Source organism: Haemorhous mexicanus, chromosome 23, assembly GCF_027477595.1.
Source record: "Haemorhous mexicanus isolate bHaeMex1 chromosome 23, bHaeMex1.pri, whole genome shotgun sequence".
Taxonomy (NCBI): domain Eukaryota; kingdom Metazoa; phylum Chordata; class Aves; order Passeriformes; family Fringillidae; genus Haemorhous; species Haemorhous mexicanus.
In genome coordinates this window covers 1600448-1612040 of record NC_082363.1, presented here as the reverse complement: position 1 = coordinate 1612040, position 11593 = coordinate 1600448, and the positions used below count along the sequence as shown (strand labels likewise).

The following is an 11593-nucleotide window of genomic DNA, read 5'->3' as shown; positions in this document are numbered from 1 at the left end:
CCTTTTGTTTAATCTCTGGGGCCTGAGGCAGTGAGGTGTCCTTGACTGCCAGGCTGGAGGGGAATTGCTGTGTCTGCCCAGAACGGGAGAGCAGCAGCTGGCACTGCCTGTGGAGTTTGGAGTTACACACCAAAGAGCTGCAGGGTTATATTACAAATTGCAAATACAAATAATAAAAAATATATTAAATGAACATATGAAGTCCTGAGGCATCAGCTCCACCTCAGTGCTGCTCTCTGACACCCAGCGGGGCCGGGGGTGCACCCGGGGCTGGGGTGGCTCCCCTGGGGCTCTCACCCCGCACCTTTCCTGGCTCAGGGTGTTTGTCTGAAAGCAGCAGAATCTTTAACAGCCCACCCAAAATGGTTGTTTTTTACCCCAGAGCCCGTGATGGGGCACCAGCACCATCGGGGGGTGGCATCAGTCCCGTCCCGGCTGAGATTTTGGCAGGGAAGCCTCTCCCAGCCCAGCAGCGCCTTCCCTGCAGCGGCCGCGGGGCTTGGCTGGGCAGGGGGGCAGGAGCTGCCCTGCCCTGCCCGGGCACGATGGGCAGAGCTGGCACAGCCCCGGCGCCTCTGGGCTGACTCAGCGCCACCGAAACACCCGGGGTGCCACCAGGGCCGTGCCCAGCGCGGGTGTCACCGGCCGGGAAGGGTGACCCGGGTCAGCCCCGGGTGGTTCCGCTCAGGGGAAGCTCTGGATGGTGCCGGAATCGCCCCCCGGGGACAGAGGCGTTTGTGGGGCCGCTGCTGGCAGTGCGTGGGAGGGATGAGTTCCAGAGAGCAGCAGCTTCTCCTCCCCGCACCTTTCCTGCCTTTAAAGGAGCTTTCTCCTCCCCAAGCCGTGTTTGCTCCCCCGCTTTGTCCCCTCCCTGTCCCGGCAGCTCACGGGACAGAGGAGCTGCTGCCGAAACCCGGCACCTCCTCCCGATGCGGGTTCGTTCCTGCACTCACAAAAATCTCATTTACCGCATTTGGGGCTTCGTGGGCGTCAGCAGCGCCAAACAGACCCGGCCCCAGGAGAGAGGATGCTCCTGCACAGCCCAGCAGCCCAGAGCCGGGGATGCGCGGGCGGGCCCGGGCTCAGCACACCCGCCCCCCTCCGGCCCGGCCGGGCTGCTCTCCTCCATGGAGAGGTGTCGATGTTTTGCAAACAAAGCCGCGGGCCCGGGTGCAGCCCCGAAGGGCGGAGGAGATGAAGGTGCCGAGCGGCGCATCCGCGGTCGGGGCACGCCGCAATTTCCGTGGAGACGGCGGCAGCTCTCTCTGCTTCCTTAGGAACCAAACATTTCATCCGCCTTGAGTAGGGCGGCAAATATGCGGGATGGGCCCGGACAGGCCGCCCAGGTGTGCCCCGGGGCGGGGATTGCTCCGGCAGCAGCTCCGGGACCATCCCGGGATGCGCTGCCGGGACCTGGGCGTGCCCACGCGCGGCGCTGCCATCCCAAAATGCTCCAGCTCCTCATTCTGAAGGAGCATGGCCTGATTAACTGAAGTGCAGGACGATTTTAAATTACCAGAATAAATGATTCCTTTCTCGTTGTTGCCCCAAACTTTGCTGGGTTGAGCGGCACCCAAAGCTCCGAGCGCTGAGGGGGTTTGAGTTGAATTGGGATTTATTTTTAACTCCCTGTCTAAACCTCTCCTCCAGAAGCCATTAACTGATTCTCTTCCTTGCTTGCACCGTGGGTTTTTAGCCCGACAGGTTTTGCAGGACACAGGGAGAAGAAAAACTTCCCGGTGGGAGCTGTGACGGGATCTGGGCGTGGATCGGGAATGGGGACTGGGACTGCCCGAGCATCCCCCGGCCCCTCCGGCCTGCCTCCCCTCCTGTCCCCCGCAGGGACAGCGGGACCTGTCCGGGGGAGGGGACGTCACACCTGGGGCACTCACAGGGACACCGGGACCTGTCCGGGGGAGGGGACATCACACCTGGGGCACTCACAGGGACACCGGGACCTGTCCGGGGGAGGGGACATCTCACCTGGGGCACTCACAGGGACATGCGGGACCCCAGCACACCTGGGGCACTCACAGGGACACGGGGGTCTGTCCGGAGGGGGGACATCTCCCCTGGGGCACTCACGGGGACACCGGGACCTGTCCGGGGGAGGGGACATCTCACCTGGGGCACTCACAGGGACTCCGGGAGCACCTCTGGAGCTCTCAGGTTTCCCCCGGCCCCGGGGATGCTCTGCCCGCCCCCGCGGTGTCACTGCCCTGAGTCACGGGGCTTTAGAGCGGTTCCCTCCCGGCTTTCCCAACTCCCTGCGCTGGTTCCGCGGGAGCGGAGCTCGGGTGGAGCCCCCGTGGGTGCAGCCCCGGGCCGGGAGCGCTGCTGCAGCCGCCGAGCTGCACAAAGCTGCTGAGAGCAGCAGAAGGCGGCTGCAGGAAGGGCCAGGGCAGTGACCTGGGCTCCGGTGTGCCGCCCCTCGGTGCCTGGTGTCACCCCTGGCCATCGGCTGGCTGCCATCAAACATTAGGAACGCTTACAGGGTGCTGCTGGGCTTGCAGCGCGGCCCTGCTCGCTCAGTAAATGGGATTAAAAGCAGCGGCCGGGAGAAGCCGCAGGGGTGGAGCCCCCGGGGTGTCCCAAACACGGACACTGCGGCGGGGTGGCTCCTCCAGCCCGGGACACGCAGGGACAGCCCCAAAGGCAGCTGGGAGCACGGTATGCGCTCGGGGCTGTCCGTGGTGCCGAGCCCCAGAGGGTTTCATTCTCCACCCTGAGCCCTCTCCCATCCCCATCCCCATCCCGGGCTGGGACAGCTCTGACTCTGCCCAGGGCACGTGCTGAGGGTGGCTGAGGTGCTGCTGGCACAACACTTGGGAAAGAACCGGCGGGGCTGTGATTAACAACAGTAATTATCGGGTTATCATCGCTAGGGCAGGGATCCTTCCCTCTGAGGCCCTCGAGCCCACGGCCCTTTCATGGGGGGGGCGTCCCTGGCTGCCCTGCCCTGCCCTGCCCTCCTCCTCCTCCTCCCCCAAATCCAAACATCTCCTTCATCCCTTCTGCAGCCCCCGCCGCCCCCGCAGCAGGGAAAGGTGGGAAGGAGTCAGACCCAGCATCCCTGGCAGGAGCGGCCAAGACTGAACATGGTGCTCTTGATGTTTGTTTCTCTTTAAAGCTCAGCCTCTCTCCGTTTGTCAAAGCTGAACTTAAAGCACAAACACCTGAATTTCTCAATATTTGCCCTGTTCAATGTCATACACCCGCTGGAGAAGGGCTGTAGGGAAGTGTTACCCTGCTTCTCCAGTGGCAAAACAATTCCAACATATTCCCCCTGTGGGGTGAGCTGGGGGTGATGGCAGCAGCCCCAGGAGAAGCAGAGCTGGGCTCTCTCACCATTCCCACCTCTCCTGCAGCTCCAGGGACATTTGTGGATCCCCCAGGGCCCGGAGGGCTGCACCAGCCTTGGCTGGGTTCTCCCACAGCCCCATGATTCACCCACAGAGGGTTTGAGGTTCCCAGGGGAAGGGACCAGGCTGAATCAGGCTGAGGAGTGCCAGGGTGGGGATTCCTTTCCTCCTTTCTAGAAGAAAAACTCTGATTTTTGGAGCGGGAAATTCATTGTGAGGTCCTGATGCTCCCAGGGGCAGGAAGGCTCCGCAGCATCCAAGTGTGAGGATCAGGGAGCAGGAATGTGGAATGTGTCTGATCCCTCCTGGGCTCTGTGGCAGCCGTGGGCTGAGGGAGAAAATCCCTGTGGGACAGGAGGGAGGCTGTAATTCCCACTCCACATCTGGGACCTGCAGGAACAGGGCCTGGCTGCAGGAACAGCACTGAGCATGGGAGGATCCTTCTCAAGAAAGGCTTTACAAGCACCAGGAAGATAAAATCTTCCCGGAGGCACATCCAGACCTCCTCACACACCCCAGAACCTCTTTGGGGGCAATGCCTGAAGGTCCCCAACCTGCCTGGGGTAAAAACACAGCACAGGGGCTTCCCCTCCACATGTCCTTTGTACCATTTGATGGAGAATTTTCCCCAAAAGCATCTTCTCCTGCTGGCACATTTCCCTTTGGGAGAGGAGTGGGATCCCTGCTGATCCCAGGGTTTGGATAAAGGGCTGGAGCTGGTTCCTCATCAGCTGCTGATGTGAAGGGCTGGGATCAATCCTGCAAAAAAAATCTGCAAATAGGGATTTAATAATTATTGTTTTCCCTCCTGGAAGCAAGGGAGTAACCATTCCTGGGGGTTCAGGTGGCTGCCCCTGGCTTTTCCCATCAACTCGGAGAGCCAGGGGTGGCAGCCCTGAAGTGATTTTGTCCTCAATGCATCCAAGACTCTTTTACAGCCCTCCTGGTGAGCTCAGAGCTTGTTTTCCCCTGGATCTTTCATCCCTCACACCTGAGCTGTGACTCATCCCCACCTGGATGGGAACGTGGCTGTGCAGCAAAGGAGTCAAGGCCAATCCTGATTTTCTTTCCAGGGAACAGAAATGTGACCGAGGGTGGCTCCTGCCAGACCTCAGCAGGTCCCTGGGTGCTTTGGGAGCCTCCTGGGGCTGCAGGGGGGCCTCTCCCCAGAGCAGCTCCAAACCTGCCTGGTGACACCAGGAGTGAATTTGGGAGCCTGGACTTGGTGGCTTTGTGCTCCTTCCTGTCACTCAGTGCCTGGAGGGTCCCTGGGCTGTGACCTGAGCAGGAACCAGCCCTGGGCTGGCCCAAAGGCCGGGAGGGAGCCCTGAGGATTCACCCTGCAGGATTTCCTGGGTGCACCCAGGGCCTGCAGGCTCCTGCACCAGGGCCAGACCATCAGTGCTGCAGAACCTGGAGGAAAGTGTGGGATTCCATCCAGCTCTGGGGGACTGCAGGCCCAAGATGTCCCCACCACGTCCCTCGAGGCTCCACCACAGAGCCATGTCCTGGAAGGTGTCACAGAACTCAGGTCCAGGGAGGAAAATCCCTTTTCCTCCACTGGAAAAAGTCCAGGGAATGTTTTGTGGCACTGGAACGTTGCAGCTCTCTGTGTTTATGGGCAGCAGCTCCAGCCCAGCTTGAAAACATTTCTGGGGAATTGCAGAGAGACAAAGCAGGAGAGTTTGGATGGGAAGAGGAGCAGGGAAGGGCCCTGAGCTGAGCTGCACTTCCAGAAGAGCTGGGAAAGGGAATTCCAGGGCAGGAGGCAGCAGGACAAGGAAAGCACCACAGAATACCCAGGGAAGGTCAGGGCTCTGTGTCACCTGCAGCAGGTGGGGGGGGGGGGGGCAGGTCCCTGCTCTTCCCAGATTTAATTAATCCCCACATTAATTAAATCCTGGAGCCCAACCCAGTGCAGGGATGTCAGAAATTCAGGGAGCTCCTGCCCACAGTCAGGTTCAAAGCAATCCCACAGCACATCCAGCCTCTCCTGCATCACAAAGGACTTCTTTCCCCCAAACAATGTCTAAATGAATTAATTTTTTTGGAGAGGGGGTTAACTCTCTGTTGTTCAGCTCATGGTTCAGCTCATCATTAAAGTAATTCCATCCATTTTGAGGCATCTCCTCTCAGTCTTCTCATTCCTAATTTAAGTAACAAACTCCCAGAGTCTTTGCTGACCTCCCAGCCCCAGTCCAGGGGATTTTGGAGCCTGGAGTTCTTTGCCTCTGTGCAGCACTGAGAATGTTGGAGCCTCTCTGTGTGGCCAGGACCAGCTGAAACTTTCCAAACCACTCCCCTTTTGTTCTTGTCCCTCCGCACCGCTGCTGGGGTCGTTATTGTCACCTTCAGCCCCTGCCAGGCCTGTCTGCTCCCAAGCACTGTCAGGATGTTCCCACCTTCTCTTCAGCCCTGGCTTGTCCCTAAACCACAGCCCTGGGCAGGGAGGCACTGCTTGCACCTTTATTGTCCAAAATCCATCTCTGGGCCTCTGCAAAGCACCCAGGACAGCTCTGGGGAGCTTCCTGCAAGAACAGCTTCAAAGCTCCCTCCAAGGTGCCACCTCCTCAGTGCCACTGATGCTGAGCAGTGCCCACGTTGTGCTGCTGGCAGCTCTGAGGATCTGCTGGCCCAGCTGAGGGGAGGAACCCAGGGCTTCGCCTGCCGGGAGCCCCTGCAGCTCCTGCAGCTCCTGAATCTTTCACAGAAGCTCTGTGCCAGCACAAGGGGAGCACAGCAGGATTTCCAGCCTGAGCTGGGCTGGGGGAGCTGCAGGAGCTCCTGCCAAGGGAACCAAGCTCCCCGGGCAGGCTGGCAGAGCTGGGCAGGGCTGGGGGCACCCCGAGGCTGTGGCTGCAGGGGAGCAGAGCTGCTCTGGCCAGGAAAGACCCTGGGCAGGGAAGGAAAGCAGCCTGGAGCTCCTGCCAGCTCCCACACCTTCCCCACCCCCTGTTCCACAAATGGCAAAGCCAGAACAGGGTGGGGGCTCAGTCCTGACTGTGCTGAGAGCCTTGAGCAGCACAGCCCCACAGCCCAGGCTCTGGGGAGCTGCTCTGCTGCTCCCAGTGCTGGGGCACCTCTGGCAGGGCTGCGAGGGGTTTGGCACTTCCCAGGCTGCCCCAGTGGCTCTGCAGGCACCCTGAACAGCCCAGCTGCAGTTTGGAGCAGGTTCTGTTGGCCCTGGCTCTGCAGGGCTCCCCCAGAGCTCTGCTTGCTCTCTGATGTGGTTCTAGGGCAGCAGAGGTGCAGGGTTGCTGCTCCACGCAGCCCCTCCTGCACTTCCCAGGGCCAGCCAGAGGCACCAGCCCAGCCCCAGCCCCTGTGGGACACCAAGCAAAGGCCTCCGGGGCATTTCCTGCCCAGCTCCCTCCTCAGCAGGGCTGCCAGGAGTGACATCAGCCCAGGAGGTGAGAACAAAACCACTGCACCTTCACCCCTCTGCTAATTGCCAATCCCAGCACTAACAACAGGCACTAAAGGGGCTGCTGAGCTATCCAGCCTCTGAAATTATTATTATTATTGTTATTTCTGGGCTGGCACAGTGCTAGGGAATTCAAGTTCAAACAGAGATGAGGAAGCCAGGGAAGCTTTATTAGATTCCAGCCTCACCAGGTGTCAGCAGAACTGTGCCAGGTGAGGCTCCAGCATGCACAGGTGGGGAGCAGGGCTGGGAGCAGAGCTGGGCATGCAGGGGGCTGGGCTGGGCCCTGGCCCTGCCCCGGCCGGAGCTGAAGGGTCCCCAGGGAGGGGACAGGGATGGGAGCAGCCCCAGAGAGGGGCCATCCATCAGAGGCACAGAGAGCTTGGGAGGGAGCCAGGACAGGCCCTGGACACTGCATGGAGGGGACACAGAGGAGGGGAGGGGAGAGGAGGTTTGGGAAGGTTTGGGAAGGGAAGGTTTGGGAAGGGAAGGCTTGGGAAGGTTTGGGAAGGTTTGGGAAGGTTTGGGAAGGTTTGGGAAGGTTTGGGAAGGTAAGGTGAAGGGAAGGGAAGGGAAGGGAAGGGAAGGGAAGGGAAGGGAAGGGAAGGGAAGGGAAGGGAAGGGAAGGGAAGGGAAGGGAAGGGAAGGGAAGGGAAGGGAAGGGAAGGGAAGGGAAGGGAAGGGAAGGGAAGGGAAGGGAAGGGAAGGGAAGGGAAGGGAAGGGAAGGGAAGGGAAGGGAAGGGAAGGGAAGGGAAGGGAAGGGAAGGGAAGGGAAGGGAAGGGAAGGGAAGGGAAGGGAAGGGAAGGGAAGGGAAGGGAAGGGAAGGGAAGGGAAGGGAAGGGAAGGGAAGGGAAGGGAAGGGAAGGGAAGGGAAGGGAAGGGAAGGGAAGGGAAGGGAAGGGAAGGGAAGGGAAGGGAAGGGAAGGGAAGGGAAGGGAAGGGAAGGGAAGGGAAGGGAAGGGAAGGGAAGGGAAGGGAAGGGAAGGGAAGGGAAGGGAAGGGAAGGGAAGGGAAGGGAAGGGAAGGGAAGGGAAGGGAAGGGAAGGGAAGGGAAGGGAAGGGAAGGGAAGGGAAGGGAAGGGAAGGGAAGGGAAGGGAAGGGAAGGGAAGGGAAGGGAAGGGAAGGGAAGGGAAGGGAAGGGAAGGGAAGGGAAGGGAAGGGAAGGGAAGGGAAGGGAAGGGAAGGGAAGGGAAGGGAAGGGATGTTGTCGTTGCAGAGCCCCCGAGGCTCCAGCCCCACACAGACCCTGCCAGTGCAGCAGGGAGTGCCCAGCTGCTCCCTCCTGCTCCCTGAGGCTCCTGGAGCAGGCCCAGGGCTCGACAGAGCAGCAGCTCTGGAGGGAAATGTGAGGAGCACCTTGGCATTCAGGCTCCTGCCTGGTTCAAGCACTAGTCAAGCCCAGCTTACCCATTTGTTCTGTTTATTTAACTTCAAAGAGGTACACACTAAAGCATTAGGATTTACTGGTTTGGATTCCTCTCTGTACAAGTTCTTTCAAACAGCTTGAATGCACAAGGCTTTACAGATAGAAGCGCTGAAACACAAGATAAAACAAATCTAAATTTCAAATCACTCCATGAAGAAAAATTGTAGAAAATAAAAAACAAAAAAAAGGAAAACAAAACAAAAAATATTCCAACAAAAAACTGCAGCACTCCTTGGGAAAGGGACAGACTGCACGAGGAGGGACACAGAGGGGTGGAAGGCAAGCAGTGGAGGCTCTGCCCAAAGCTTCTCTGTGCTGGCAGCTCAGGGGATGGAGTTCAGGAGGTCCTTGAGGAAGCTGTCGGGATCATTGATTTCTGCCAAGAGTCCTTTGAACAGAAGAAAGCGAGAGAGAAGAATCAGCCCCTGTCTGTCCTGCCCAGGAGGGATTTGTGCTGGACCATGTGTGAGCTACTGACAGCTGCACGGTTATTTTAGGGCTGGACACGAGCACGGCAAACCCTGCTGGGTGCACGTGCAGGAGGGACTGAAATGTGAATTGAATCAAACCCTAAATCCACAGGGAGCTGCTCCTGGGCAGCTCCAGGGACCCAGCTGTGCTCCCTGTGCTGGGCAGGGAGAGGCTGGCCTGGGACACACATTTGGAGAGAGGAAAGAGCAGTTCCAGCTTCCCCACAGGTTTTCAGCATCTCCTGACTCCTGGAGGTACCAAAATCCTTGGGGAGCAACTCTGGCTGCAGCCACCTGCTGCCAGGTCACATCTGCTCACCAGCCTACAACCACAGACCCCCCAAACCACCCTCCAGCTGTGCTACAGATGTTTCACAGGGCAGGGGGGAGGTTTTCCTGCCTGGGGCTGCTCAGGTGTGTGTCCCAGCAGTCTGGGGACAGCCCAGGCCGTGGCTGGGCCGTGCTGATCCCTCCTCTCCCTGTCCCCTCCCCACGAGCTGCAGCAGTGTCAGGAATGCTGCTGGCTCCAGTCACCAGCTGCACAGGGCAGCCTATAAAAGGGCAAGCAAACACTCACCAGCCACATCCAAAAACTCAGAAAACGTTTCCACTGGCATGAATTCCTCCTGGAAGGTTTTCAGGGCCTTGTCTGCAGCCTCGTGGATTGGCATGTCGTTGTGTCGGATGAACTCAGCCAGAGAGAAGGACCAGCCTCCCTCTGTGTTACTGGTAGGCACCTTCTGACAGGGGACAAACACACCAATCAGGCCAAAAAGTATGATTTAATAAAAAATAAAAAAAATAGTTACTGCAAACCCTGGTGCCTTCTCCCATTGCTCCTGGATTTCCATCCCTGCCTCTTGCAAACAACCAACAGAGGAAGAAATTCCCCGACTGCAACCTCATGATCCTTTTTTGCAGGATGAAACAAGGTCCCAGGCATTCTCTCACCCTGAGCACTGAACCCTCTGTGGGAGCTACAGGTTTCTTTCTGCCCCTGGCTCCTTCCTCACCGAACCATTTCCCTGGCATGGCCTGGAATGTCTTTCCTTCCATGAACAATGAACAGGAAAAGTAAAATACACAATACAGGAGTGCTGCCAACTGGAGAAGTCTCTCAATTCTTCAGCTACTGAAGTGCAAGGGCTGCAATGAGCACAGGCAGCTTCTTGTGGCCTTTCTGCTTTTACAAGGTACAGAAGAAAAAAAAGGAAAAATTCCTCCCTGTGAGGGTGGGCAGGCCCTGGCACAGGGTGCCCAGAGCAGCTGTGGCTGCCCCTGGATCCCTGGCAGTGCCCAAGGCCAGGCTGGATGGGGCTGGGAGCAGCCTGGGACAGTGAGAGGTGTCCCTGCCATTACAGGGGTGGGATGGGATGAGCTTTAAGGTCCCTTCCCACCCAAACCATCCTGGGATTTGGTGAAGTTTTATTCCCAAGGACCTTGGAGAAAGGAGTTTGAAATTTTGATTTCTATTTCAAACTCATGGAATGGCTCAGGCAAGAAAGCTGAAGTGGAGCTGAGCTGGAGGTGCTGCAGAGGACCTGCAGTGCTCTCCTTACCTTGAACATGTTGTAGATGAGATCCACAAGGGCCCAGAAGAGCAGCCCCGAGCGGTACGTGGCGTATTCCTTCACTGCCTTGTCTGCCAGTCTGGGGAGGGAAAGCAGGCTGGGTTAATCCCTCTGGCATGGTGTGGGACCCAGCACATCCCTCTGGCTGCCCTGGAGGACTCCAGACCCTGGCAGGGAGCTCAGAGACCTTGGCACGGAGTCAAAGACACCTGTGCCTTGGATTTTAGCCCCTGGAAACAATTCCCAACTTTGTGTGAGGAGTTACAAGCCACAAGGGTTTGAGTAGAATGATAGTGAATTTATCACTGGGTGAAAATGCAGAATTTTGGGGTTTTTAGGATGGGGTTTCAAGAGGCAAGATGGAGGAATCTGGGCGTGTCCTGTCTTTCTCCTTCTCCTTCTTCTTGTCCTCTATCTTCTGCTGTGATGGTGACACTGTTTGATTGGTTTAGAACAGAGACAAACTGTCTAACATAGGTGATAGGTATTGGAAAGTTATTGTAAATAGAGTATAACATTTAGTATAACAAGCTAAGACCACACTGACCTGCCAGACAGATCTCAGCAGGTCAGAGAAAGAATGTTATAGATAAGAGAAAATAAACAACCTGGAAAAGCAGAACGGAGGAATCTTGACTTCTTCAAGCGTGGGGCTGGGAAAAGACTTTTTAATACCTTGGGAGCCATTTCAACCACAGAAACCTGACATGGGGCTTTGGTAACCCCCTGATGGACAGCATGGCAGCTGGAGCAGGCAGAGCCCAGCAGGGGCAGGAAGGGATGGCTCTGGGTGAGCCAGGCTGGGTGTTCCATCAGGCACCTGGGTTCTCTGGGCAGCCCCTCTGCTCCAGCTGTGCTGAGGGACCAGGGCAGCTCTGCCACTCAAACCTCCTTCCACAGGAAGGAAACGAGCACAGAGGGAACTGGAGGGCTGAGACTACACAGGAAATCAACAGCAGAGTGGGGAAAAACAATGTACAGCCCTTGTTTGTGTGTTCACTGCTGGAGAACAGCAGATTCCTGAAGGAATGACCAAATCCAGGGGGTATCAATGACAGAACAGCTTTGTGCTTCCAACCCATAAAAGCATTTCTGCAAGACTCAGAGGGAAATCTCTTGTCCTTGAAGAAATGGAGGAATTTCCATTTAATATATCCTTGGTTATTCTCCTGCCAGGAAAGGACTTCTGGAAATCCAGCACCTGGGTCTGGAGCAGTAGGAATGCCCTAAAAGGTGCAGAGCTGTGCTGGGACAGCAGCTCCCAAAGTCTGCAGGATTAATCACAAACAGGTTCTGGCAAGGAGGAACCTCCTGCCAGGAGCTCTCATGGGTTTGGA

The 11593-nt window shown here is 57.6% G+C and overlaps 1 protein-coding gene across 5 annotated transcripts in view; it reads right to left on the bottom strand.

Moving 5' to 3' along the window:
• Positions 1-8192: 8192 nt before the first annotated feature.
• Positions 8193-11593, bottom strand: part of UBR4 (ubiquitin protein ligase E3 component n-recognin 4) — an 85398-nt gene continuing 81997 nt past the window's right edge. For all 5 annotated transcript variants that reach the window (XM_059866850.1, XM_059866851.1, XM_059866852.1 and 2 more), the window contains 3 exons: positions 10245-10335; positions 9263-9425; positions 8193-8603 (listed from right to left, as the gene is read on the bottom strand). In XM_059866850.1, the coding sequence (XP_059722833.1) occupies positions 8539-8603; positions 9263-9425; positions 10245-10335 (319 nt within the window). In that variant the 3' untranslated portion in view covers positions 8193-8538. The remainder of the gene's footprint in view (positions 8604-9262; positions 9426-10244; positions 10336-11593) is intronic.